Source organism: Strongylocentrotus purpuratus, unplaced genomic scaffold (assembly GCF_000002235.5).
Source record: "Strongylocentrotus purpuratus isolate Spur 01 unplaced genomic scaffold, Spur_5.0 spur5_scaffold_14, whole genome shotgun sequence".
NCBI lineage: Eukaryota > Metazoa > Echinodermata > Echinoidea > Camarodonta > Strongylocentrotidae > Strongylocentrotus > Strongylocentrotus purpuratus.
The window spans coordinates 3,268,180-3,295,956 of record NW_022145599.1 but is presented as its reverse complement, the minus strand read 5'-3'; the positions used below and the strand labels follow the sequence as shown (position 1 = coordinate 3,295,956).

The following is a 27,777-nucleotide window of genomic DNA, read 5'->3' as shown; positions in this document are numbered from 1 at the left end:
AATGAGCATATCCTGAAATATATATTAAAAGTGTATGAAAGTTAAGACATGTCCTAAAAGCGCACCCTTATCTATTATGCTACGGTCACAAAGGTTCGTACGAAAGATAATTTCGTACGAATTTCCCTGTTTTTCCATTGTCTTCCCGAATTTCCATTGTCTGAAAATTGTTCGTACGGCGTTCGTGGCAGTTCGTAATGGCATGTGTGACCGAGGCTTAAGAAGGCCATTTTGGTAGGCCTACAACTTGTATCAGAACTCGGGAGACTTCTACAACTTGTTAAGAAATGTTATTAGAGATATAGTTCTATTACATACCAGATACAGTGTGCGGCGGTCACAACCCATTCTGATGCGATGAGAGTTGCTCCACAGTACTGACCTAACTCGGAGTTAAACAGATAAGCCATCCAGGGGAATTCTCCTTCCTGAGCATTGACTCCACCCACAATCCGAGACTGATATGGTTTATATGCTGGTCTTGTTCCACAGATTGATGTGTTTAGAATATCTATGAACAAAAATCAGATCAAGCGCGTATTGATCTCATATTGTTTTCATCATCGAGGTAAGCGAACTATTCATAGAAAACTATCAACCTAGAATGAATCCTTAGCTAGGACCTCTACTTTCAGCAAGTTCTCCGAATATCTCGTGGATCGGAACTTCGCATGATGGGCATGAGTACGTTAGAAAGCGTATTCCTATTACCTACCACAAAATAAAACCATTTAAAAATACAAAACAGTCTGCAAGAATTAGTTGAAAGAAAAACAAACAACACAAAGAAAGCCTGCATATTTTGTGAGGCTAGAATGTAAATCTTAACGTGTGGCTAGCATGTGTAAAACAAATGAAGAGTTGCACAATTTAGCAAATGCCTTTGAGCTACTCTTAGGTGAAGACAGCGATGACCTCGATATCGATCCCTTCCAGATATTAATATTCTATAATCCAATGGAAATCACGGACGAAAATTTAAAGCATTTGACACCTAAAAGGATAGAACATGAGCATTTTACTTTCGTTCCAAGATAACAATATCTTTAACTATATGCTCTCACCTCCGTTTGGTCCAGAACACCTGCCAAAAAGATCTTCTTCCGTTTCCGGCAACGAATCACAAACCAGTGGCCATTCTTCTCCATTTACCACACCGTCGGCCACGGTACATAACTCCAACTCGGTCATACAGGATGATTTGCAGGGCTGAAGGGTTGGACCGAAGTGAGGACAATCAGGGAACAGCATGTTGCAGGCGAGTTGCCGAAGGTTGTTACCCTGAGGACAACTACTTACCACCTGCGGAAGACGTTGATGATGAATAGGATATTTAATGATGATGACGACGATAATTATGCCATGATTCAATCAGGCAACATCGGATAGCGGGCTTTAAATTGTTAATCTCTATTGCTGCTTCTCAGGAGGACGTTTCAGATAAAACAACACAAACAACAACAATGATAATAATAACAATAATAATAACAATACTAACAATGATTATAATAAAAACAAATTATAACCAGGACAAACGCCGAGTGCAGACTATCGCAAAAAGAGAAAATTTACCCACGATTAATTGTTGTCTCTGTGCATTTAAATGTCTTGACTGTTGCCTTATACAATGTTTCATTGATGTAAAATGTTCTCTGATGGACTTGATAAAGATATTGTGTTTGTTTTCAATAAAATCAGTCAATCATTCAAACAATTGGCGACAGGACGTAAAATAATAACTATTGACCTTTAAATCATACAGTAATATTCACTTTTCTTGAGGCCCTGCACGTTGTTCTTCAAACATTTAAGGTTAAAACACACTTCAACAGTTGTACTTCATTAGACTCATGTGACTCTCTTAATAAATATAATTAATCTACAGAAATAATGTATTTATATGCATTTAGAGTTATAATTATATGATTTAATGGCAGATAATCACTGAAACTGGCTGAATTAGGGTATCGAAATATGTAGGCCTTTCAGGTTTTTCAGACCCAAGACATGCTAGTATACATTTAATACATGTTTGCGAGTGCATTAGTGAATATGCACTACACGCAGGTAAGTCAAAGTAGGATAATGAATGAGACTTGTCGAGTTCATTGTCCGTCTCAATGTGACTCAACCAAGTGCAGTGCATATCACTAAAGCTATGGTCACAAATCAGAGCAGCGACCGACCGATCAGTAGCCTGCTCGGTCATTGCTGGAATTAGGCGACCGCCCAGGCACCGAGCGTATTTTGGGCGGCGAGTGAAAAGTGAGCAGGCGCCGCCCAAATTTTAACCCTGCGCTAAACTTCAGCGGCGACCGAGCGATGCCCTAAAAACGAGCGGTGCTTGGGCGGCCGCCGGGCAGAATTGGTTAAAAACTCGCCGCTCGGCCGCCGAGCAGGCTACTTTTGGGTAATGTGACCATAGCATAATGCACGAGATAACATGTTTTATAAGATGGGTCTACAATATAAGAATAAAGTCGAGAAATTGACGGTTTTTATCACCAAAATGTACTCCCCGTGCATATGGTTAAAAAATTAATACACGCACACAGTCATGATCCATTTCGACGCTTCTTATTGGTTACACTCTTGAACCCATTTGATAATACTACTTATAAAGAGCAATATTTCATTTGACAGTAAATTTCAAACTGTCAAATTTATTTGATTGTCTAATGGAAATTCGCTTTGCTCAAATGTACATACTACTTGAAATAACACGATATACACAGATACATGACATAGATACATGACATATATAGAGCTACCTGTTCTAAAATGATGTCTGCATCGTCTGCACTGGTAGCATGTTGGTTTGGGAAATAGGTCATATTGTAGGGCAACATCTGACTGCAGCTTGCGGGCACTGCGACACAGGCAGCTGTACATGTATTAATAGAGATTTAAAATCGTGTAAATGATATTACGTAGTAATCCTCTCATCGATTAAGCGACAAACCGAATGATAAAACGTGATATGTTTTGCCCCAAATTACAATTAATTTCATTCATGTGGGTAGAAAGAATATATAAAACAGACACCGGGGAGAAGAAAGGAACCCACAACACGTTGTACAAAATTCTCATTTCTTCGTGAGTACTAGACTAAATAGATCGGTTTACTAACATATTCAAATATATTGACGTTTCTTTCCTGGGGACCTAGTGACGAGGTGTTACATTAACCTGTTACTAATGAATCACCACAATACTTGGAATCCAGTCTGCATACCTCATTTCATGCTAAATCGGGCAAACCTCAGACAAGCCTTTAGGTTGTCAAGAACAACGCTTGTTTATAAAGTATGCATACAATTTGAATATGTTATTAAACCGTTCTATTGTGGAGGCGCGATGGCTCAATAGTCGATGCGCTGGTCCTCTTTGTTTAGGCATTGATCCCCCTTACAAAGTCCTTCTGAGAGTGCTCAAAGTCCTAAGTCTCCTAGCTGGTTGCTTTTGTACAGGTATAAACGTGTTTTCTTAGCAGTCAGGTAAAAAAAACAACTTCAAATCATGAAAACGTATGGGGTCTTCACTGATTGTTTGAGACTTAGACGTCGGCCTGTTTTCAGAACTAAGTATGACTTTTCATATTGCGAAAATATTTTGTTCACCGTTGCTGCCCAAATCTGACTGTATTTCTTATTCAGTGGGGAGGGGAGTGTAGGGTCAAACGGGTATTTGTGTTGGATATTATTCCATATAGCTTCAATTTGAGATTACACGATTGTGTATATGACTTACGACAATGATTGTAACCCTTTATAATATGTGTTACTCACGACAATGTTCCTCATCAATGAAATCCTGGCAGTCATTGTATCCATCACATGCAGCTGTCATAGGGATGCACTGTCCATTGGGGCAGTGAAAAGCGTTGCTCGCATTACAATCTGCACGCAGAAGGGGGAAGAAAGTACGAATCAATCACACAATATTATTATTCACTCTTTTAGAAATTGTCATTAATATACAATCATGTATTTAGTTATGGGCAGGTCCAGACCTACATCAAATAAATGTTCTGCTCAACTACTTATCATTCTACATTTACTGTTGGGCAGAATATGTAATGAAAAATTCCCATTCGTCATTAGACAAACAATGACGTACTTTTATCTGCAAGTCTCATTGTCCTTGAGGAAATATGAAATGTATCATTTAATTATTCTACATAGTACACATCACACACCTCAAGTAAAGTATAAGAACACTTTTAATGAAAGTGAGAGATAAAGTTCAACTCTTCTGTGCAATTTCTCACCTAGCCTTTCGACAGTTCGTACTTCTACGAAGAACCCGGATGCCGCAATCGTTTCGAAATCTGCTCTAAACATAATCCAAGCTTGATTATCATCATAGACTATATCACTTGGGGTGATAAAGCCTGACATCTCTGCAAGTCGGATACTCGCGTCCGGTGATGGTGTCTCTCCGGTACCAACAATCACCATATCCCGTCGAGCTTCGGTTTCGAACTTCGCGAACCGAAAGTAGAGTCCATGTTGAGGAGGTGCGGTAATCAGCCATAGAACGATTTGACTGTTCGGATATAGCATCGGATAGTTTGGCGAAGTGATGTTTAGTGTTTCCCCGGTTTCCATTGTAATGTAAGTTTCTATGTAAAATCACAAATTTATCAAAGAGCTGTAAAAGTCAGTACTGAGCAAATTATTTCAATATTAATCAAAGTTATGCATCCTAATGGCAATCATGCTTGTCATGTTATAGCAAAGTGAGCGAACACAAATCCCCATAATTAATGCATCTTAAGCAGAAAGAAACACGTTGTAATAGATCTACTTTTACATGAAATGAAATTTCTTTATCAGGTGGGCAGAAGATTGTTCTCTTTATCTGATAAAATTGAGTTATGTTAGACCCTGTATAGATTTAAGTTGAAAAGGGATTATTTTTGATCGTCTGGGATCAATGTTTAATTTTTACCAATAATTCATAGAACAAACCTGTAAACTGCACAGGGTAAATAGCGATAACGAAGCCCTGATCCCTAATGGTAAGATCACTTTCAAATGACACCCAGTACTGGTATTGGCGAGATACACTGGTAACACTCTGCAACAGATGGTGTCCATTCCAGCTATCTAAGATGCTGCCCTCATTGGTAGGATCATGCCCAGTCCCGATAGCAAGTCTGTCGAATGATTGCTCAAGGTTGATGACGTCGATGTCAAAGCGAGCCCCATACCCTTCCGGTGCGGTGATGGTCCACAGCTGGGTCACGTGATTGGGGTAAATGTTCGGGAAGTTCGGTGACGTCCTGTATACCACGTTACCAGGTACGAGAGTTATGGCTTCTTGGAGGTTGCCTGCAATGGATGATTTGGTATAGATAGGAGTGACGGAAACATTCTGTGAGAAATATAATTTGGTATAGATTAATCACCCTTTTCCAGCAGTTGATGTAGTATCTTTGGGAACGAATCTGGAAATACATAGTTTATCAGTTACAAAACCCAACCCATCTTGTATTAAATATATTATATTATCACATAATGCTATCAAGATAATATGATATTAATCTTAAAATATACAATATGATATTGATACACAACATACAAAAACTAGTAGAGAATAAATAACGGCTCATAAACACTTCATTGTAGGATTTGAACCTATTAAAGGTACTATGTCTCATTTGCAGGCCAAACAAATGAAAAAGTTAATTTCCAACGGCATTTGAAAGAAAATACTAATTTAGAGCTTCCCTATTAAAAAAGGGGGCTTGAAAATGTTTTTAAGTGGGAAAATAATGTCTATTAGTTGTCAAATCAACTTAAGTGCTACCAAGTCAGTAAGTAATGGTCTGATGTTCTGACCATTGTACCTAATAGTCGTAAGTTTTGTGGTGCACAAAGATTCAATAAGTTTAATTTTTGCCATTAAAAGAAGCGGGTTATTGATGTAGACAAATGCTCATGTACCCCTTACAGCTAATTTTATGTATGTTATTACCAAAGAGGAAGTAAAGCCACTCAGTCACTCAATAGTGTCTGACAGTGAAGTCTAGCAAGTAAACGGGGTTCCTTGCATAATTTGAATATTAAGATACTGCTAACGTTTACATTTCAAAAGACATATACATTACATATTCATAATTCCTGCAAATTTCTACATAATTTGATGTTGGCTGCAAAATGGACATAGTATCTTTAAATCTTTGGTCATAACGGTTAGGGTAGGCCTTGATCTTTTCAGACCACCTACATACATACCATCCAAAAGACAATCGGTAAATTGGATGTCATCGATACTGATTGGTCCTCGAGAGTATCCCGCCAACCTGGCCTCAATGAGAAACCACCCTGCTACACTCAGCTCGAATTCAGCAATGTTCCATCTATTTAATATCTTCCCTGGTAAACTCCACACTGGCTCAGCTACTGTCGTGTTCTCTGCCACGAATTGTACGCCGAGATCAAAGTCATCACCTCTGGATACGTAGTAGAAGAAGGTCAAGCATTGGCGGTGGTCACTCTCTGTCCCGGTGAATTTGCTGCTTACCAGTGTGGCAGTGTAATTGGATTCGTCCCCAAACGTCTCAATATAGATATAACTTCCACCTGTGGGGGTATCAAAATCGTTTTTAGATAGTAAACGCAAACAATTCTGTCAACATAAATTAAAATAAGTTCTATGGCAATTAGAATGAAACCTCTATTATATTGATAAAGTTCACAGGAAGAGCTCCGTTCTGTGCAAATTCGGAAGCTTTTAATGTTTGTGTCAAATTTGATCAAGTCACTTGCTTTGTGTGAGCTGCTTCACCGCTCGACTTTTCCTTCATACATGCAGGGTGTAAATTAAATTCATACGAACCTTCTCCCTTTCTGGTTTCACGAGGTTCTGTAATAACAAATCCATACTTCTGTTATATCATTTATCAGTTTTCCTTTGACAAAATAAACAACATGGAAGTAGTTTTATTTTGCGTCAAATTGAGCTAGTCCAATCATTCACGATAAAACACTTACTGTCGCTAAGCTCAGTGTGATCAACTGCTGGTCCGATGAAGTTCCGATGTTCACTTCCGGTGTACAGAGTCCAATCGAGGTTGTCTAATAACCGCTCCTGATCCCACCCACACCAGCCATTATCAAAATCACAGTCTATTCCACTAGAGATTTGAACTTCTCGCTCCATGTAAGAATAAGACTCTCCTTCGCTGAACTCATGGGATAATTCTGTGTCAAGAGAATAGAATAGAAGGTCATTGCTCCAAAATCGCAATATAAATTCTGCAATATTTTGGAAAACGTTAAAGGACGACATGGGACCTGTTTTACGAAGCCTTTTTTCAAAGACAAGTGACAAAAATCAGTGACGAACCTGCTGCTAACCAATCAAAAGCAAGGATTTCAGTAGCTTATAACAAAGACTGTCATTTGTCACTGATGACAAGTTTTGTGAAACGGGTCCCAGAATGTAAAAGAAATAAGAAATAAAGACATAATTTTACTTACCTTTGCAAGACGACCCGCTCGAAATAACCAGACAGTTACAAGAGTATCCGACAGAATTTTCCATACAAAGGTTTCCCGCTCCACACGGCTGGTTTGCGCAGAAATCTGAATTATCTTGAAAACCAAAAAGAACAAATAAGTACAGCATCATTTACAGGTGTTTTCAATTGATAATGTGAAAATTAGATAAAATTTAGTAATTAAGGCCTAGTTTCCTATTTGATAGCAATAATAATGTTGTTTACTAGCAATATCCCTGATATCAGTTTTTCATGTATTTAAAAATACCACATGACTCCATTATTTCAATTAAAGACAGTTAGGATAAAAAAACCCACACAATTGTAAACTTGGAGAAAATGCAGCAATTTATCATAAAATGATTCGTTTGGAATTGTGTCTTTTTTAGGACTGGAGGTATATGAAAAAATGTATCTTAGAATTGAATCTATAAATTATTACAGAGTTTCAATTAGCGGCATCAATAAATAAATATCTAGGATAAAACATGAGACGGATATTTTGAAAATAAAATATTTGAACATTCGTGAAAACAAGGACGAATTTGCTCTCTTCTCCATGTTAACATCGGTACATAACATAATAGGTATGCGAATGTACTTTGAACCACACTGCACGTCTACAACCTCTTCAAGTAAAAAACAAGTGTTTGCATAACCATAAATCTCAACCAAAATGCTTGAAAAATAAATCAGGAAAGTTTTACAAAAAACGATTATCCGATAATGTGTGAGTGGAAAAACCTCAATGTTCTGTTGATTCATACAATAATTGTTTTTAACGGAAGACAATATGGCTGTTCTACTCGTCTACATGTCTCTTTTGTGAGATACTAATCACTTGGTGGTACTTTTTCCTGATTTGCCTCCCAGTCATTACACTCTGGTATGTGTGTTAAACCATGTAATGAAACATACCTTCTCTGTCTACAAGGGCGCCCTCGGCAAGTCCACGTACCCCTAGTTGAAGGGGAATTTGCAGGTATGGCGTTACGTAGAGCTGAATCCAAGCGTAATCATCGAATATTCTATAGACATGGGAAACAGGTCCGTCTCTAGAGTTGACGATGACACTGGCCAGACTTTGAGGATCACTGCCGTGACCAATGATCAAGGTATCTCGAACCCGTAAGATGTCGAGTTTGAAGATGTAGATGTCGATGGCGTTTCCATCAGCTGTGTTAAGGATCCACTGGAATTCCAGGCCTGGGAAGCGTAATTGTGTGACCACGAATGGGATGTCCAGAGAGAGGTCGACTGCCAACACTTTTGAATCAAGAGAATTGAGATGAAGATGATTTCGTCAGTGTTTCTTAATGTTTGCGGTTTCGCAAGTCTTTAGAAAACAATGAATTTATACTTTTTTTTAGAGTGTTTTCAGTGAACAATCAGCATCCATTTTGCCACGGCCTGTGGTCTCTCTAATTACCTTTTTATAAGTTTTGACAGTTTTGATACCGTCGCATATTATACTATACTGATATAATATTCTTTTCTTTTGAAAGTAAATAAAATCAGATTAAAAAAGAACTCTAGACAAAATTCGCTTTCCGAATATGATGTGGCGGTTACCAGAAAATACATGTAGGTAGTGTTGATTTGTATGCCTGTGCCCACCAACCCTTTGAAACCTCGTTAAATTCAGTTTTTAAAAATTCATTTCGATAGAAGCAAAAAGTAAACGGAGACGGATGTGTTAATTGCCTTCATCTTACCGGGTTCAGGTTCGGGTTGAGGATCAGCTGAACTAATAAAGTCATAGTATTCAGAAACCTTGGTGTAGACACCTGGAGTGTTGGGTCTCCCGCAGCCGTATCCAAAGCTTGTGATACCGACCAGATGAAAGCGGCCATATTGATCTTCGCATTGGAGAGGTCCACCGGTATCACCCTGTTTAACACAGCACACACCATGTACATGAACATCAAAGCGTATATTATTAACCGTATCTGGAAACCTACCCCCTGGACATCCACCCCCGGATAACCACCCTCTAGGACGACTACCCCGGGACAACTACCCCAGGACAACTATCCCTAGACAACTCCTCCCTAGGACAACTAACCCCTAGGACAATTACCCCGGACAACTAACCTCAGAAAACTACCCATAGGACAACTACCCCGGACAAGTACCCCCGGACAGCTACTTCCTAGGGTAGTTGTCCGGGGTAGTTGACTGGGGGTGGTTATCCGGGTGGATGTCCAGGGGGTAGGTGTCCTAGAACACTATACCACATCCGTACTTCAAATAGTTTTCTGATGAACGCTGCATCTTGGTGCTAACATTTGAGAGGTACATCGATCAGTCTTAGTAAAGTAACAAGCACTGTACACAGAACGATGTGTATGGGACTACACAAATGGTGTCGGGGCGTGCTACTAACATTGATTTCCTAACCTTTCTATGCTCATTACTCAGCCAGTATACATTTTCTACCAAAATTGTTTGGCAAATGAAATTTATTTATAATCTTGAACATTCAGTGTAAGTTTCGTTTGATTCTGTGAGAACTCATTTTCTTTAAACAAAAAACAGAACTCACCTTTATCTTTAACTTTCTGAGATTATACAATACATCGTTTACCTTGTTTTAGACAGTGTTTACTGGTATCAAACTAAAAACTGCATCAGCACATTTAGAACATTACCTTTTTTTCTTTGACTTTCTGACATTATACTATACATCGTCAAAATCTGAGAGGTTTTTAATCAACCACGGCAGTGTTATAGTCAAATGTTTTTGGAGAGACTACAAACATGAAAATCAAATACCTCTCAAAGGAATAGCAAAGGAATGAATGCCTATTGTTTACTCTAAATGTCCTTCTTCTCTTCCTTTACCTGTTGGTGATGTCTCTGCCATTTTATTCATGCATCCTCTCATTGTGCAAACATGCATATCATTCCATTACTTTTCTACTTAAACACTGACACATGACTCTTTAGTGTGACTTAAATGTCAGGGGTGTGGATAAGGGGAATCATTAAAAAAAGTATTGCAAAAAAGGCCAGAGAGATTGACCAGAGAGATGGAGACATTAGAGAGAGAAAAAGATAGAGAAAGAGAAGGAGAAAAATAGATAAAAGAGAGACAAACGTAGATACAGATAGAGAGAGGGAGAGAGAGAGAGATATATAGATATAGAGAGACGGGGGGGGGGCAAGTAATGGGTGGAAGGGCCTACCTGGCATGCGTCCATTTCTCCAGACAAATGTCCTGCACAGAGCATAGTCGGTGTAATGGTACGGTCCGGATAAAACGACTGGCATTGCGCCTCATCAAACAATGTTATCGTTGCTTCCTGAAGTGTATCAGATACGGTGCCACCTGTGAACAACATTATAAATTCCCTCACATAATTTGAGGAATTATAGTAAAACATTCAAACAGCCTATTTTTTTCTCAAATAAGCTCATGACATTATTTTCACATCTTTCGCCATTCTATTTTCTTTACCAACGGCTTTTAACAACCTATTTTTCAGTGTTTCGTTATGTATATTTGTTCACAATGCTTGTATGAATATGTTCAACAATTACAAATTTGAATTTGATTCGGATGAATTGATTAATAAAAACATTAAGACGCTCACAAGCAGATATTACCTTCAGAGGTATGGCCCCACCCTGTTATGTAACATGCTGTAAATCGCGTAGACGCATCTCGATCTTGGAGGCAGATAGGTTGGATGTAATCATTGAACTCAAGGTTGATGTTGAACTTGATCACAGCGATGTCATTGGTGATGGTATTGATAGCATAGTCTGGATGAATAGCGGCTTCAACGTCTGTTTCGATGTGATATGGTGACGTCATGGATAGTTTAAGATCCCCCAGAACCGCAGTGTCGAACTTTTTACTGTGAAAGTATTTCGTAGCGATGTAAATGAAAATATTCATGATCGATTAAACAGTTCAGTTTAGCTGAAATCGACGATTTTTTTGTTGTTGAAAGTTCAAGAGTTTACAACTTAAGCGTATTCATGTAAGTTGAAAAGAAGAAGATTGATTTTTATTTCAGGATGCTACATATAGTTTTCTTTTCTTTTTGCCTAATTTGGTAATGAAGGTAGAAATATATGTATATACAACGCATGCATTAATCAATGTCATGAATGCAACCTCTTACGAATATAAGAAACATTCTTTTCGTTGTCTAGTACAGTTTTAAATGATTTCCAGTTATAACCAGCCCTCTAACGATAAACATTCATATAACAGCTTTATGGTTTATTGTCACCCCAAAAGCATCTAGAATTTTAGAATATAATATTGACAGTTGTTCCTTTAGTGAATTTGAATTGATTCTTACACACAATGCGCTGCAGTGACAGCCGTGGTACTGTTGATGACTACAGCAGCACATCGATGAACGTTGGAGCGATCTCTGAGAGAAACCATCCAGGGCCAGTCCCCGAGCTGAGTCGGTGAACCACCGATGATACGGGGACGGGACGAAGAGTAGGCCGGTCGGAAGCCACAGTCGCTAGCTGTGATATAACGATTGTAACAATCAAGTATTTTAACTTGAATGGTTTTGCACGGTCCGTAATTACGGATTTAAACAAGTAAATCACCTGAAACATACTGATAGAGGAGAGAGAGAGAGAGAGAGAAGAAGAAGAGAAAAGACAGAAGAGAGCAGAGGAAGGTACGCAGAGTTCTTAAAAGTCTATACAACAAAATAAAAACACGTTATTACATTTAAGACTGTAATTTACCAATAAGAAGTAAAATAAGAAGCGAAATATGAGTGACAACCCATAATCTTTCTAAAAAAGAAAAGATGATCACACTATTTCACGTGCATTTTGGGTCTGAAATAGGTATGGCACACTTTCTCACTGTACTTTTCTAGTGTATCTACGCAAGTATAAAATATGCACGATTTGGTTTTGAATAGATGATGGGTATGGGCTGGTGTTGCCCCTAAATCCGCGCCTGAAAATGTATCATACATAGCCGGCAGTAACTTAATCATAGTATATTTAGTATACCTGGGGAGTGTTTCACAAAGACTAACGTCGACTTTAAGTTGGACTTAACTATGGCAGGCAGTTCATGCCACTATACTACTGGCTATCATCATTTACTCTCTCAAGGAACGTACTCATCATGGTAACAAATCTACATAATTTACATTGTTTGATAATTCATTATTGAATGAAAAAACAAATTATCTAAATATCATAATGGTCAGAGTAAACAGTGGCATGAACAGTCTGCCATAATTTAAGTCCAACTTAAAGTCGATCTTAGTCTTTGTGAAACACTCCCCTGATATACTGTAGGATCTTACCTAGTTCACAGTTCATTCCGGTGAAACCAGAAGTACATATGCATCTATAGGAGCCTTCTGTGTTATCGCACTGTCCTCCATTTTCACAAGGATTGTTATCACATTCGTCAATATCTACAAGATAAGAAAAGTACAATTATTAATCTATCCAGGATTTATATTTCAAAAATTGAAGAAAACAAATCATGATGTACCGCTTTAGGATGCTGTATAAATATAATGCAGCTATTTCATGGCTTTATAAAAGTTGATTTAAAACTAATGTGTGAATCCAATTTGGATTTCAGAATTTGCGGCACAGATTTCTCCAAAGTTTTCCAAAACATTTCTCAATATTATCACGTATATTTTTGTCATACAAAATTTTTCATTAAGTTAGAACGCATTATGTAAAATGACTTATTTGAGACGATTTTACCTGTTTCACAGTTCACCCCCATGAAACCAGAAGTACATGTGCATGTATAGGAGTCACCATCGCCATAGCATTCTCCTCCATTTTCACAAGGATTGCTCGCACATGCTCCGATCTCTAAAATAATTTAAACGTGGGATAGGTGAACAGATTTCTCTCAGATATGTAGTTCAAAAACTGACTATTTGAAATTATTTATAGCTGAATGAAAATCGTTTTTCTAACCTCGTCCATTAAAACTTTAAACTGATATGTGCAGTGATTCTGAATGTCACTTCCTGAAACTATAAAAGCTGTTCCGATATCATGTAGGATTTTTGGTCGTTATGATAAAATGAACCTTAAATAGAAACGTAACTAAATAACCTGGAGCAAATTTCAGGTACAGGCCATATATTATTGCGTATGTACCTTGTCCGCAGTTTATACCAGTGTAACCAGAAGTACATGTGCATGTATAGGAGCCTTCTGTGTTTTCGCACTGTCCTCCATTTTTACAAGGGTTGCTCGCACATCCTCCGATAACTGAAATAATTAAAACGTGGGATAAGTGAACAGATTTATGTCAGATATGTAGTTCAAAAACCGACAATTTGAAATCATATATATCTTGATAAAAATGTACAACTGCTAACATTACGATAATAGTTTTTCTAACCCAGGCCATTAAAACTTTATACTGATATTTGCAGAGATTCTAGATTTCACGTGGCTCGACACTTCGTGAAACTGTAAAAGCAGACGAATCCCATATCATGAAGGAGTTTTTGGTCGTTAAGATAAAAGATCATTAAACAGAAACGTAACTAAACAACCTGGAGTAGATTTCAAGTATAGGTCTAATATTATTGCGTCTTTACCTTGTTCACAGTTCTCCCCCATGAAACCAGAAGTACATGTACATGTATAGGAGCCACCGTCGTCATTGCATTCTCCTCCATTTCCACAAGGATTGCTCGCACATTCTCCGATAACTGAAATAATTTAAACATGGGAAAGGTAAACAGATATATTTCAAATATGTAGTTCCAAAACCGAATATTTGAAATGATTTATAGCTTGATAATAATGTACAACTCCTAACATTATGATAAACCCAGGCCATTAAACCTTCATACAGATATGTGCAGTGAGTCTATATTTAATGTGGCATGACACTTTCTGAAACTGTAAGAGCAGTTCCGATGTCATGTAGAATTTTTGGTCGTTATGATAAAATGATCATTAAATAGAAACTTAACTAAACAACCTGGAGTAGAATTCAAGTATAGGTCTAATATTATTGCGTCTTTACCTTGTTCACAGTTCTCCCCCATGAAACCAGAAGTACATGTGCATGTATAGGAGCCACCGTCGTCATTACATTCTCCTCCATCTTCACAAGGATTGCTCGCACATGCTCCGATAACTGAAATTATTTAAACATGGGATAGGTGAACAGATATATTTCAAATATGTAGTTCAAAAACAGACCATTTAAAAGGATTAATAGCTTGATAATACTTTTCAACCTCTTAACATTATGATGATCGTCAACAGTAAGTTCTCGATTAATGACATAGGAATTAGCAAAAGCCGTTGGTGGTCGCGAGGGTGTGCATCGTAGCATCTACTTTTCACGCTTCGTTTTGGGATTCCTCCTCCAGCAAAATTACAACCGTCTAATTCATAAATATATTTCAATTTGATAAAAAGCAGTTTTATTTTCATATTTTGTCCTATTTACGTTTGACAACATACTCAAATATTATAGTATGACAAAGATGAGGCATTGTGGTCTTTCTACTTCAAGGAAGAAATTGTGGTTTCTATGAAAAGCAATTTGACTTTTGATCAATTTTGCTCAATCACAATTCTTCATATCACGGGCCCCCACAACTATAGAAACGAATTTACGAAAAAGCCCGACTGAGAGTATTTACTATTTTGACACGATTTGCCGGTATATCCCTCTTCGCAGGTACAGGAGTAGTCCGATGAGTTTAGGGTATCATTACATGTCCCTCCATTGGTACAGGGTTCGATCTCACACAGAGCTGGTATGAATTTGAAGAATAAAACACGAAATGAAGAATGCATGGTAAATAATTATCATCTCTCAAGCTTGTTAGACGGCTTTGAGTATGGTTATTAAAGTGTTATAATGAAAGAAGTCTAACGTGATACATGTTGTACCATAAATCTGTCGAATGTATATGATATTTTCAGAAATCATTATACATGTATTTACATTTCACTGTGATAGTTTTCAACAGTTGCGACACATGACGATAAGGAAAGGCTTTATTGTATGTGGCTGATCCTTATTTGTTAATAATTATACTTAAGATTTGAAGAATTAGTTTTAGAATTCCGCGTAGCATTATTTTTTTTAAGAGAGTGAATTATAGTTATTACGTGTAATGACGTCAACGATGGCGTTGTCATCCAATGCATCCTGCATGTTAGGTTTAAGGTTATCCAATGTGAGCTCGATTGCATTGCTTCGTTCTGTCTCCGCCAGGGGCATGTTAAACGACATCATAAGCTCGACCTTGATACTCCCCGAGCTGTGAAGTGATAAAGATGAAAGAGAGTAATAAACTATAAATAGTGCCATCTTTCGATCTGTTGCCATTATAGTAATGATGTAAATGATAAAAAATCGAGACGACACGAAATTTTACATTCTCCTCCAGTAACTGCAACTTTGGTCCGTGGCGATACTAGGAAAGGCGCGGGACGGTTGATGGTGAGATTTACTTTACATTTATCCCCCCCTCCCCCCCGCCAGTACGTTTTCCTCTGCACACACTAAAGGCATGAATTTGTTGTATACTCTACCGAACATTGAGTTTTATATGGATGTAACAATATTCTGAGACGATATAAACTTTATATTTCCAGAATCAATTATATTGTCACAACCACACAACAGTGTACGTGAGTTAATGCCCTCCTGTTAAAGGTATTACAAAGTTTTGGTATGGGATCATGAATTTGGTTCAAAATAACATAGTGGAAGCCTATGCGATCCTACAATATTCAGTGAACGTTGTCGCGAATGAAATCGAGTCTAAAGTTACGAAATTATAAATAATAAACTCTTTATGTTGTATAGCTCCCTCTCAAGGTCAAGATATTAATTTAGCTATGAAACAATGTTTCTTGATTAAAATCGACCAATTGGCTATTCCCGTTTGGAAATTGTATATCACAACTACATATTCTGATATTTTCATGGTCGCAGCTACCATTGTGCGGCCATAGGCGCTATTTGAAAATTATCAAAATTTACCGGGAGCACCGGTAAATTTTTATATTCAATTTTTATCGAAAACAGAAGTGTTTTAGGGGCTAATTTTTTAAGTGCATATACAACATCTACAGGGGCATCCAAATATAACAAAATTGTAAATATTCACTATCCACCCAATTTTCAAAATTTCCCAAAACTTTGTATTACCTTTAAGGCAACTCCTTTCGAAAATCAACTGAAGGCAATTTCGATAGCCTTGTACGTCACCTGTCGAAATGGGTGAACATGACAATGATATACCACGTAATTTAAACACGAGTTCTAAGGGACAAACAATAGGGTATTGAAATTGCCCTTGATATGAGTTTTTCGAAAAATGTTTCGATCGTGCTTTATTCAAGTTCTTTACATCACAAATCACCGTTAGTTTACAACATCTATACTATTTTTAAACAACGGTCATACAATTTGTACATGTGCTAAAATTTCATAGCTACTATTACTTTCATCCATACCTGACTGATATAACAGCGGCCCCGTTAAAAAGCGAGTTGTTTGCGTATGTCGCATTAATCTGAAAAGAGACAAATAAAAATGAATGAACCGAAGCAAAGCAAAGTTTGAAAAAGAAATGAATTCCATTCTTCTTAAAGTTCGCTTTCATTTGGGGTTAACAAACATACATATCCAAATATGAGCGAGGTAATACTTCAATCTTAAAACGGTCGATGCATCATCACCACTGCGGATCAATGTTGGCATTGTGCTAACTCTATTTCATTTACTTCTTTTTGAAAGTCAATAAAGGTAAATACCTAACACGTTAAGCGTATGTGTACCTTGAACTCTTCTTCTACGCAAATTTACATTATACTCCATGCCAGCAGAGAAAAGTGCACAGAATTAGTTACCAAGATCATCTAAGCATGTGATAGTCTCGATAAAAGGCAGATTACCCTTAAAAAAAGAGCAAGTCATTGATATATAAACATCAAGTATTATCGTTAAACTAGTGTCAGTGATATATATGATTTACCTACTTTATGAGTTTTATGCTTCTCGCACAATGTTCACATTATTTGTGAAGTTGTTGTAAGCGCTATGGTACTTTTTGTTCTTAACACTCCTAAATGATCAATATCATTATGTCACTACTGTTATAACATTTCCAAGAGAAAAAAAATAATGGTCTTCTTTAAGACCATGAAAGTATCATATTAATTACCGGATTAGTTGGTGTAATGTTCCAATTCATAATTTTGCATTTCCAAATCTTTTAACCGAGCATCAAATAATTTTCAATTATATCCTTTCCTTTTATCATCGCTGTTTCTAATCGCGGACAATACTGAATGAAATTCTACTAATCATTTCTTAAACAATTTATTTTAAAAACTATGTCACGTCCTGAGATTCCTGCTCTCAGTGAAAGATTTTCTTCATTGTTGAGAATCTAAGAATTTTTTTTCTCTGGGTGTTCTTTCGCTGACCGATCGCAAAGCACGAGTTACACACGAATGCACACTATGGCCCGAATTCACAAAGGAGGTTTGTCGACCAACCTAGGTTGATGTACGTCATATGACGCGTTTTGACGCGTTTTGACAAACCTAGATTTGTATTTACAGACCTAGGTTTGTAAAAACGCGTCAAAACGCGGCATATGACACACATAAACCTTGGTTTGTCTACAAACCTCCTTTGTGAATTCGGGCCTATAAGACGGCAAGCTACACACTGAGTGCAATATCATTCTTGACAAGATGGAATTTGATTGGTCTACTCACTGATGAAATTACAACATTGGTGAAATTCATATAAGCAGATGATGATTTATCTCCCAGATCATCGGTGTACTCCCGATCAGGCAGGGTGATATTGACTCCCAGCTCAACAATGCTCACTCCGCCTGAAAAAATCATTTATTCTGTTATTAACCAGTTGACTACTGAATTATCGTATTCCCATAGGCTTAACCCAGGGACCACCAGGTTCCAGTAAACAATGGGTTAATAACACTGCATTAATTATATATTTCCCAGCTTTTTGGCAAGGGAAGGGAGAGGTTATCTGCACCTGGGACAACTAAGGTTGCGTGAAATATAAGATTCTCTCTCGACAATTTCTTCAGGTCCTGTTCAGATTTTGATATTACATGATTGTCTAAACCAAACCAAACCTTAAGAATTGATATATTAATTCATTCCCAACATGTTTTTTTCATATACATTTATATAATTTCATATATTGATGTTTTAGGTTTTTGTTAGAAATAAATTTAAGACTACAAAAATAATCAATAACAATTGGGAATAGAAACGCAGTAAAAGATATAGACATTTTTTTAAACGTGGTATCGAAATCATTTTATTAAATTAAATGATTATACATCATATGTTATAAGCCTACACAAGACCTATAAGTGCCTGTCAAGTTCACCCCCCCCCCGCCAGCTACACACCAGCCCCAGATCAGCCACTGACTAGCTATTTCAAATCCCAAACAGTCACGAGATGTTCCAGAAAGGCTTTGTAATACAGTAAGATTAAGGATAAAGGGGTGTTTATGGACCAATTCTCAATTAGCACATGATACTAATTCCCCCAAAATCTACAGATCTTTACATCTGGGAGATGTTCCACTTTGTGCACTTAAGAAAATCACTGCCAGTTACATCAGTTAAATCAAGCAGTATAAAATACTTTGTCTTTTTCTCAAACCTAAATGTACTCTGTAAACTTATTTTATTACGTACATACTTATCAGTATTTCGTTACTTGTATAATTCATTTGTTTTATTATTTATTGCAATAATGTATGATTTATACATACCATTTTAATTTGTGAATATTTGAGTGGGAAAAAATATCAAATCCAAAACAAAAAACAAACAAAAAATCAAACATGGCCAAATCGATAGGATTAGAGTACTTCGTAAATTTGTTTCTCCCAATTTGAAAAGATTGCTCCCACCTGTATCATACAATGCGCAGTTGGTTCATAAATAAATAATGATTATACGACCATCATGACAATGGAACCAGTACGGGCTGGGGTGGATGGATAGTTATTCATTTCATGTACTTCATTTTTTTTCTTCAAAAATCTTTAGGAAACCCCAAATGTGTAGCAGATAGGAAAATTGTAGGAAAATACCCAGACTAAAGTCTTCTAGCAAGTGTAAGTAAATTTAATCAGAACTACGTCGATTTTGGCTTTCATTTTAGTGCAGCAGTAAATAATCTAATATACTCTATAATTTGGTGCAAATCTAGACTTTATGAAAGGTTTTACGAACCTCTTGGCGTAGTCATCTTAGTCATTGTGGTCGTCTTGAGGGTTTCGAAGACATCTCGAGAGTCGTCTATATTTGTCGTAAATCATTTAAAACAGAGGAAAAAAATGTGATTATAAATTTGTATTATCACCTCAGTGCCATCATATAGAAAATTGGGCGATTACTGTAAGGAAGGATTGTTAATTTGTCTTTGAAATTATTCACAAAACGCAGGCCCTGAATTAACAAACTAGAAATGGTGTGACAAAAATAAAAGGAATATGACAGCTTTTAAGCTGGCAAAAAATAAGTGAATTGTATATAAAAACCATGTAAGCCTGGAAATGACCGCGGAAAACATAGATCTGGCTTAAATGTAAGACTTTCCTAAGTATGTCGGTCTACTTGTGTTATGTTACATGTTTGATTAAGAAAGACGAGTAACAACAGATTAATCTTAAACACAGAGGCCTAAACGTAGATACACAACATCCTTCTTTGCCGATGATTAGACCTTTGAAATGCATTATAGTCATGGCAAGACTACGAGAAAAAATAGGATGTGAAATTCTGAGTAAACATATGATTTTACTCGTGATAACTTGCCATTAATGAAGATATGTAGTGCGACTCCCATAGCAATAATGATTGCCACTAGGAACACCATCAGGGAGATCATGATCTTGTATCGAGTATGGCTTTTCTTTTTCAGACTTGAGGGTACCCCATCTGAATTCTCTTCAACAAAGTGCTTGGACATCCTCCAGTTTTCTGGCGCCTTCGACATGGGTTTCATCCCAATCTCGGTTTGGTCATCGTATCCACGGTTGTCAACACCGTTGATGTCCTACATAACATAAAAATGATAATTATGATGATGATGATGATAACGATAATAATGATGATCATGATGATAATAATAATTAAAAAAATAATGATAATAACAACAGTACTACTAGTAATAATACATGTAGTAATAAAAAAATGATAATTATGATGTACTGTTTTAACACAGGATAAACTCATCTAGGCTATATCAATACTAATCCTGGGAAGGGCCCTGCAGTTATTACGTAACACTCACTTTGATACACCTGGGGGGGGGGCGGGGGGACAGAGACATTGTAGGATTTGTCCAAGAATGTAAGCAGCAAGCACGCAGACAATTTTAATTTCAATGTCAATATATTTATGTTTCCAACAAAACAATTACAAATCAATTACAAACATTTACAACCTTTTAGGAATTCATAGGGGGCCGCTAAAAGGCAATGCTGGTACAAGTGTTGACACCTCAAATTAGGAATAATGAGTAATTAAATTAACAAGTCCGTAACTACAAAAGGAACTACAAAGTAGGGGGAAAGGGAATGCCAGCAGAGACGAGAACGGGATAAGACTTTATATGACACAGATAGGAGAACACGGTCATAATACAAAGAGTAGACGATGCCAAATATGAAGAAAAGAACCCAAACGCCTTAACAGCCTTAACATAAATATATTAAAGCCACTATTAATTATTTAAAGATAATTTAATTTCTGGGAAAGGTGAAATAATTTGTATAACCTGTGAGCTTATTCATTCTTCCATGTCAGTGAGGAGGAATATCCTAGAAGAAAAGTCTCCTGGATGGATTGCTCTTCAAAAGCCACCATATTACAAAATTGTCAAGATTAGGCTAAAATGATTGGACCACAATTTCATGTCATTTGTTTGTGAAATCTTATTGATACATTTCTATGATGTGTCGTGGTCGAGTGGATACGTCACCCCGGACTGTGGATTACAAGGTAAGACATTGATCTGCATTTGCCACACTCGACCCAGGTGATGTAAATGGGTACCTGGCAGGAATTAATTCGTTGACATGCTAGAGCGCCGTATGGCAGCCATGCTAAAGCCGGGCTAATTATCGGGGACGCCAGGAGTGTCAAATCTGACAGATATGAGCGCTATACAAGAACCCATTATTATTATTGTCATTATGTGAAGTGCGTGTAACTTTTCGCAAAACTACGCCAACATTTTCAAAAAGTCACAATATACACTTATTCTTTTATGCTGTAAAATCAAACTTGTCCAATTACTTCCAGATAGTTTCTTTCACAATGCAATCGTATGACCATGATGAACCACAGTGGTGATATTTCTATATACAGTGCACTAATGATTAGTAAAAGCGTTAAAACATACGATATGTCGAATCTGTATATTGGATCTTCCCAGAAACAATTATCTTATTCAATTATTGGTACACCGTTATGGCCTGTCTGACCAACCTTGCCATACTGTGCCTGCCAAACGTCCACTTTCTATATACATCTGTTTGACAAGATAATTTTTCTACATTATTCATTCATGAAAATCGGTTTAATATTTCAGCTATGCAATTTCATTGCCACTGAACAGAATCTTATGACTATCGACTTAAAAATATTATCCACAACTAACTGGGGAAAAAAAAATCTTCAAATTTTGCTTTTCACGCTCTCGTAGATTTTCCTAAGCCTAGTTTGATATCCACGCGGTACGATTTAGCAATAATCATAACAAATAACAAACTGTTTAATTTGCAGATTAAATATTTACAGTAACTATTTAAGGGCTCTATATACACGATAAACTTAACATTTTAAAGCTCATACATTTGTATTTGTTTAGGGATGTCAGGGTTAATTTAAATTTAATATAAATTTAGAAGGCTTTAAGAAGTATATCCCACCTTTTTCTTGTCACTCGCCATTGCTTGTTAACCACAGCGATGGCAAAGGAAATCAGACAATCCTCGCTCCTCCAATAGTTCCGACTTATCTGGTGGATTTGATACTGACTTGAGGCGGAACGAACCGCTTTGGTACAAACAACAAATCAAAACTTTTGAACCAGGGGCATTTTGTTGACACAGCTTTCTCAAAGGCAATGCACACTATTAGCATGTCATGACGTCGAAAAATGATTAACGGTATTATTGTCAAACATGAAAAAACATTATTTGAATAGTGAGGGAGGGGGTGATCTGAAATTCTATGCAATTTCATATTCAATCTAGTTTTTAATGGTGTGTGGGTATGTGTGTGTGTGAGAGGGGGTGGGGTAACAGGTTATATTACTTATACTGGCCCTTGTCCCGACGTCATTGAGTCCTCGATTTCAAAGATCCCCATTATGTTTCATAAAATGACTATAACATGTAATTTCATTCCGATAGAAATTGTGTCTAATGATTTTCATACTTGCCCAACTACATTTACACTTTTAAAGGACAACTGAAAGTTCATCTTATACTTAATTATGAATGATTTATGTTAGTCGTAATCATTAGATTATGTTATTTATATATTTCTGATACTGTCTTTTCCGTTGTGTTTGTTATATGTTAAAGTAAAACTATTAATATTTCTGCAAACTATTTTCTTTTTCTTTCTTTGAGGTAATTTACCCCACAAGGCCTCTCAGGCTTTATTCTAATTCTCTCTTTTCATTTGCTAAAATAATTTGCAGGTTATTCTACAGTTCAATGTCATTATTATTTGAGTATTTGCATCAAAATTGTTAATGTTTATTTGTATATTTTTTTGCTTTTTATATGAGAAGGATTTTCTTTTTCAATATCAACTCCGTTAAATAATTAGTCAATATAAATGACTATTGACTCATCATGAGCAGAACAACATTTAAAGAGTATATCCCGCTTTTTCTTGGGTTTAAAGGTGGGCTTAAAGCACAAGTTGCAGCATCAATGCTTTAAGCACGTGTTTGTTATACAAATATTTTAAAAACAGCGCCTTGTCGGCATAATCAATCTCTAATATTTTGTTGGTATTATTTTGCATATAGTTTACAAATGGCAGTGCGTTGTAAAAAAAATATAAATAGCATATAGTAGTATTGGTTGAATGAGTACTCAAACTTTCCATGTCGAAATCTCATACTTTCCATACTCAAACTTTTCCATGTCGAAATCTTTACATAACGTAGAGGTGCTTTAATGCAACTGCTCCAACTTTCCAAGTGGGCGTTACATCGCATCCTAGTCTTACACCTTTCCACCGTAAAGTAGTTTGACTCTTTATGATTGAGTCAAGATGATTCGCTTTATTTGCTTTGGATGACAATGGGTCCTCTAAAATACTTTTGATTTCATCAGATCTCAAAATAGACTGTCGGAACAACAAGAAAATGGATTATTTACAGTTCCTGCAGTATCAATATGCGTATTTACACAGAGCAAACTCCTTTTTTCCCCAACAGTACAGTTCAGAGCCAACGCCTCTCAAGGATTTATTCTAGGTGTACGTGTTTCATTTCATCTTCCACTCCTCTCTCTATCTCCCTTTTTTTTTCTCTCTCTCTCTCATTCTTTCTTCCCCCTTTCCTTTCTCTTCATATCCCCATTTCACCTTTTGTGAACATTTAAAGTACCTTTTATATAATATATCCTTGTGTTGGTTTTTTCATTATTATCCTCATATCATGTTGTTATGCAAGTTTATCTCTCTCGTTTTTTCCGTAATTGTTTAGCTTTGAATTATATATGATTTGTTTAAGGTTAATCATCTTGAATAAATAACGTCAATCAATTCAGTTCGAAGTTTAAGCTCAAACGATGTCAAAACAAGTTGTTGGTAGTTGCCCTGTACAAATTTGGACCGCTAATGTCGTCCCTGATTTGTTGAACTTGGGTTTTACTTTGTAAATACAAACATAGCTACATGTCTGCATCTTCTAAAACTCTTCAAGGATCCTTTACTTTTCATGCAACACACCTCCACGTTTCTCCTGGATTTGAAGTGCAACTGCTTGTTAAATATTGTCTCATTGCTCAATTTGTTAGGCCAACACATTCAATTAAGCCCAATGAAATTGAAATGTCTGGATGCAATAGTCAAATTCCTGATGAACTCATAAAATGTCCCATTTCTTATTAATACGACTCTTAGCATGTTATAATAATATGTTTTTTCCCGTAATCCACAATACATAAAGTAGGGAAAGTGAAATCCTCCATGTTAACAGCATACCACTTCGATTTTTGTAACATCCACATATATATATATATATATATATATATTTCTTTTTCAGTTTTTCGCAGGCAATACGTTTGTTAATTAGTTGAATAGATTTGTTTCTGCATTTTCCTGTATCTAAAAATAAATAAAAATGATGTTTAGCTTTATAGGATTGGCGACTCCTCCTGAATGGATGAAATGCATTTTGGGGGGAGAGGAGGGGGTAACATGACATCCCTAGATCTGAGGACTCCTCGTAGGGTATGGTGCCCATGTTAAAAAAAGAATACATTAAAAATATCTCCTGATACAAGAATGTTACATTCATACATGCCGCAGGCTCTCACATGGTTATTTTTTCCTATGTTTACAGAATCGTTCATATCAATGTCAGTGGCATATTCAGCCTGGCTTAAAGTCATTGTAATCCCTACCTGGCTGAAGAATGTATGTCTGTACATATCTTTCGTGAATTGTTTTAGAAAGCGAACTTTTAACTATTACTTCCTCTCTTTTTCAAGCTTGCTTTTCAATTGGATAGGTGTTCCGCACGTAGAGAGTGTGTGCTGACGCCGTATGGCGCTGCTGTTAATCTTTGTATGCACTCCATATCCATTTTTTACTGTAAAGAGTTTGGCCCGAATTCACAAAGGAGGTTTGTCGACAAACCTTGGTTTTCGTACGTCATATGACGCGTTTTACGCGTTTTTTACAAACCTGGTTTGTAAAGAACAAAAAGAGGTTTGACGAAACAAAAGGAGGTTTGAAAACTCTGAAAACTCGTTTTTTCGCGAGCAATTTTCCTTAAATTCAACTTTAGTTGGTATGTGATTAGAATAGTATTTTCGTTTTGTTGTCTAATTATATCTGTTCTTTATCCTCCAAAAGCATATAGGGACTGAGAACGGTTATATTTGATATACAAGTATCGTGTATTCTTATCATTCAAATATTTAGAATACAGGTATCAAATGCAATTTACTTTACTGTGCCACGGCCACCAGGACGTCCTCCCCTGAGGTGGAAAGACCAAATCCGCCAAGACTCTGGATTAAGCCTGGAGGCTGCCCAACACCAAGCCCAGGCCAGAAATGAATGGAGGCAGACCACCCGTAGGAGCGCAAGGGGACACTCCGTCCTGAGCACTTAAGTCAAGTAAGTAAATATCAAATGCAATAGAGTAAATTCATTTTATTTTTCTCTATTTCCTCTTACATTTATTGTGTTTAAACATAGTCTATATAAATCAGATTCCGTATTATGTAATCATATATAGCTATTTATGATATTATTTTAGGTCAAGTCTATTTGGATACCTGATTTTAGTGATCCATTAACATAATAATTTAGGTGACATTACCTCATTTCCTCCTCTGTATTTGGTATTTATGAACAAACATTGGTAAGTATCAAATTCCGATTATTTTGTTTAACTTCAACAAATAATTGATTTCAAACAAATCAGGAAATAGAGCGTGAAGGTCAATGCAAATATAAATTAATGTCTTCTACCCCAGATTCCAAGCCAGGAGAGAGAGATCATACGTGATCATAAGCTGCTTAAAACCACACGGAAATGAACAAACCGCATTGGCAATTATCAAATTCCGATTTGTCTTTTTAATTTCACGATATAATCAATTTAAAAAAAATAAGGAGATAGAGCATGAAGGTCAATGCAAATATAAATTAATGTCTTCTAGCCAGATTCCAAGCCCTAACTGGGTGGAGCTAAGAGCGCGCGCCAAACTGCCTGATAGTAAACACACAATGAGCAATGGCCCTACTGCGCATTTAAGAGCAGTGAATCTCGAAACGATCGCACTGAAATTTTCTGTGTGTGAATGATATTGTATGTAAAGCTGATTAGTTTAAAGCTCTTTAAAGCGGAACTACACTACTTGTAGCAACTTGCGCTCTCTATATAGCCAACAATGCCTAAGCGGTGACCGTCGATCCCCCATGGTCCCCTTTTTCATATGTTAATTGATAGCTGATTTGATGAAATAACCACCTGTCAGTGACCACGCAGGGAGATCTAATCCCTCCTTGCCAAACTAGTGCAGATAGGCTTTAAACTAATCAACTTTAAAGAATTTTTTCCCTGTGTAAAAGCGGCGTTGGGCATCAACTTTAACTTACATTTCCTAAGCGAAATCTAAAAGCTAATAGACTGACGCACTTCATATTCTTTACTCTATTTCGTTTGCTCGAACTTGAACTTGTTGAAAAAAAAAGGATTTGCAGCAAACAAGTAAAAGGTATCTGGCGCATGATTAGACTTTGTCCCCTGTGCTTTCTTTTGACTCGGTATATAATCGAACTCCAAATCTTGATTCATCTTTGTGCTGCAGTTAGATGTATTTTGCGAACAATAAGTTTATTTTTAGGCATGATGATATTAAAACCACATCATTGCGTCAAAACTTGAGATTCTTGACCAGCACAAATTTTTTTTTATTTTAAATAGTCTACGCTTTAGAAGCTTTATCGTTATGGGACATCCAGTTCTCGGGAATAATTGATATCTTTTTCTTTATCCTACTCTCAATTTCTGTTTCTGCCTTTCCCTTTCTCATTTCTTCCCAACTGTGTTTTTTTTGTCTCAAATGACCGTTATATATATTTTGACTCCAGTGTATTTCTGACAGATATAGCAGGGAGGCCGGGGTGGGGGTATGTATTAATGGATCCGGGCTAACTCGCACCCGGTGACAACTCGGCCCTGCTGCAAAAAAGGTAATTTTTGGTCATTTTACCGTAACCCTAACCCTAAACCTAACTCTAACCCTAACCCTGAACCACCTAACCCTAATCCGGGCTAACTCGCACCCGGGGACAACTCGGCCTTGCTGCAAAAAAGGTTATTTTTTTGTCATTTTAGAGCTCCATGTGCTCTTCGTGTCCGTACTTGCAGATTTCATTCCACTCATCTTTCAGCGTTTGACTTCATCCAGTAATTTCTATTGATAACCATCAACTGAAAATGAAAATGAAAGCATAAAGGCAGTGTTTGCTTTA

The 27,777-nt window shown here is 36.8% G+C and overlaps 2 protein-coding genes across 2 annotated transcripts in view; both read right to left on the bottom strand.

Moving 5' to 3' along the window:
• Positions 1-467, bottom strand: part of LOC585547 — a 46,499-nt gene extending 46,032 nt beyond the window's left edge. The window contains exon 1 of the mRNA XM_030984938.1: positions 319-467. Within this exon, the coding sequence (XP_030840798.1) occupies positions 319-410 (92 nt within the window). The 5' untranslated portion in view covers positions 411-467. The remainder of the gene's footprint in view (positions 1-318) is intronic.
• A 145-nt stretch (positions 468-612) lies between these two features.
• Positions 613-22,625, bottom strand: LOC115918117. Its single transcript, XM_030984937.1, has 26 exons — positions 22,470-22,625; positions 20,350-20,590; positions 19,765-19,830; positions 18,254-18,375; positions 16,982-17,040; positions 15,626-15,777; positions 15,151-15,264; positions 14,523-14,636; positions 14,089-14,202; positions 13,640-13,753; positions 13,232-13,345; positions 12,814-12,927; positions 11,827-12,004; positions 11,120-11,373; positions 10,699-10,841; positions 9,226-9,400; positions 8,429-8,776; positions 7,491-7,604; positions 7,002-7,211; positions 6,243-6,590; positions 4,974-5,336; positions 4,271-4,624; positions 3,789-3,899; positions 2,772-2,884; positions 1,065-1,302; positions 613-704 (listed from the first exon to the last, which is right to left on the bottom strand). The coding sequence occupies exons 1-26, from the start codon at positions 22,488-22,490 to the stop codon at positions 613-615; spliced, it is 4,386 nt and encodes a 1,461-aa protein (XP_030840797.1). The 5' UTR covers positions 22,491-22,625.
• Positions 22,626-27,777: the final 5,152 nt, after the last annotated feature.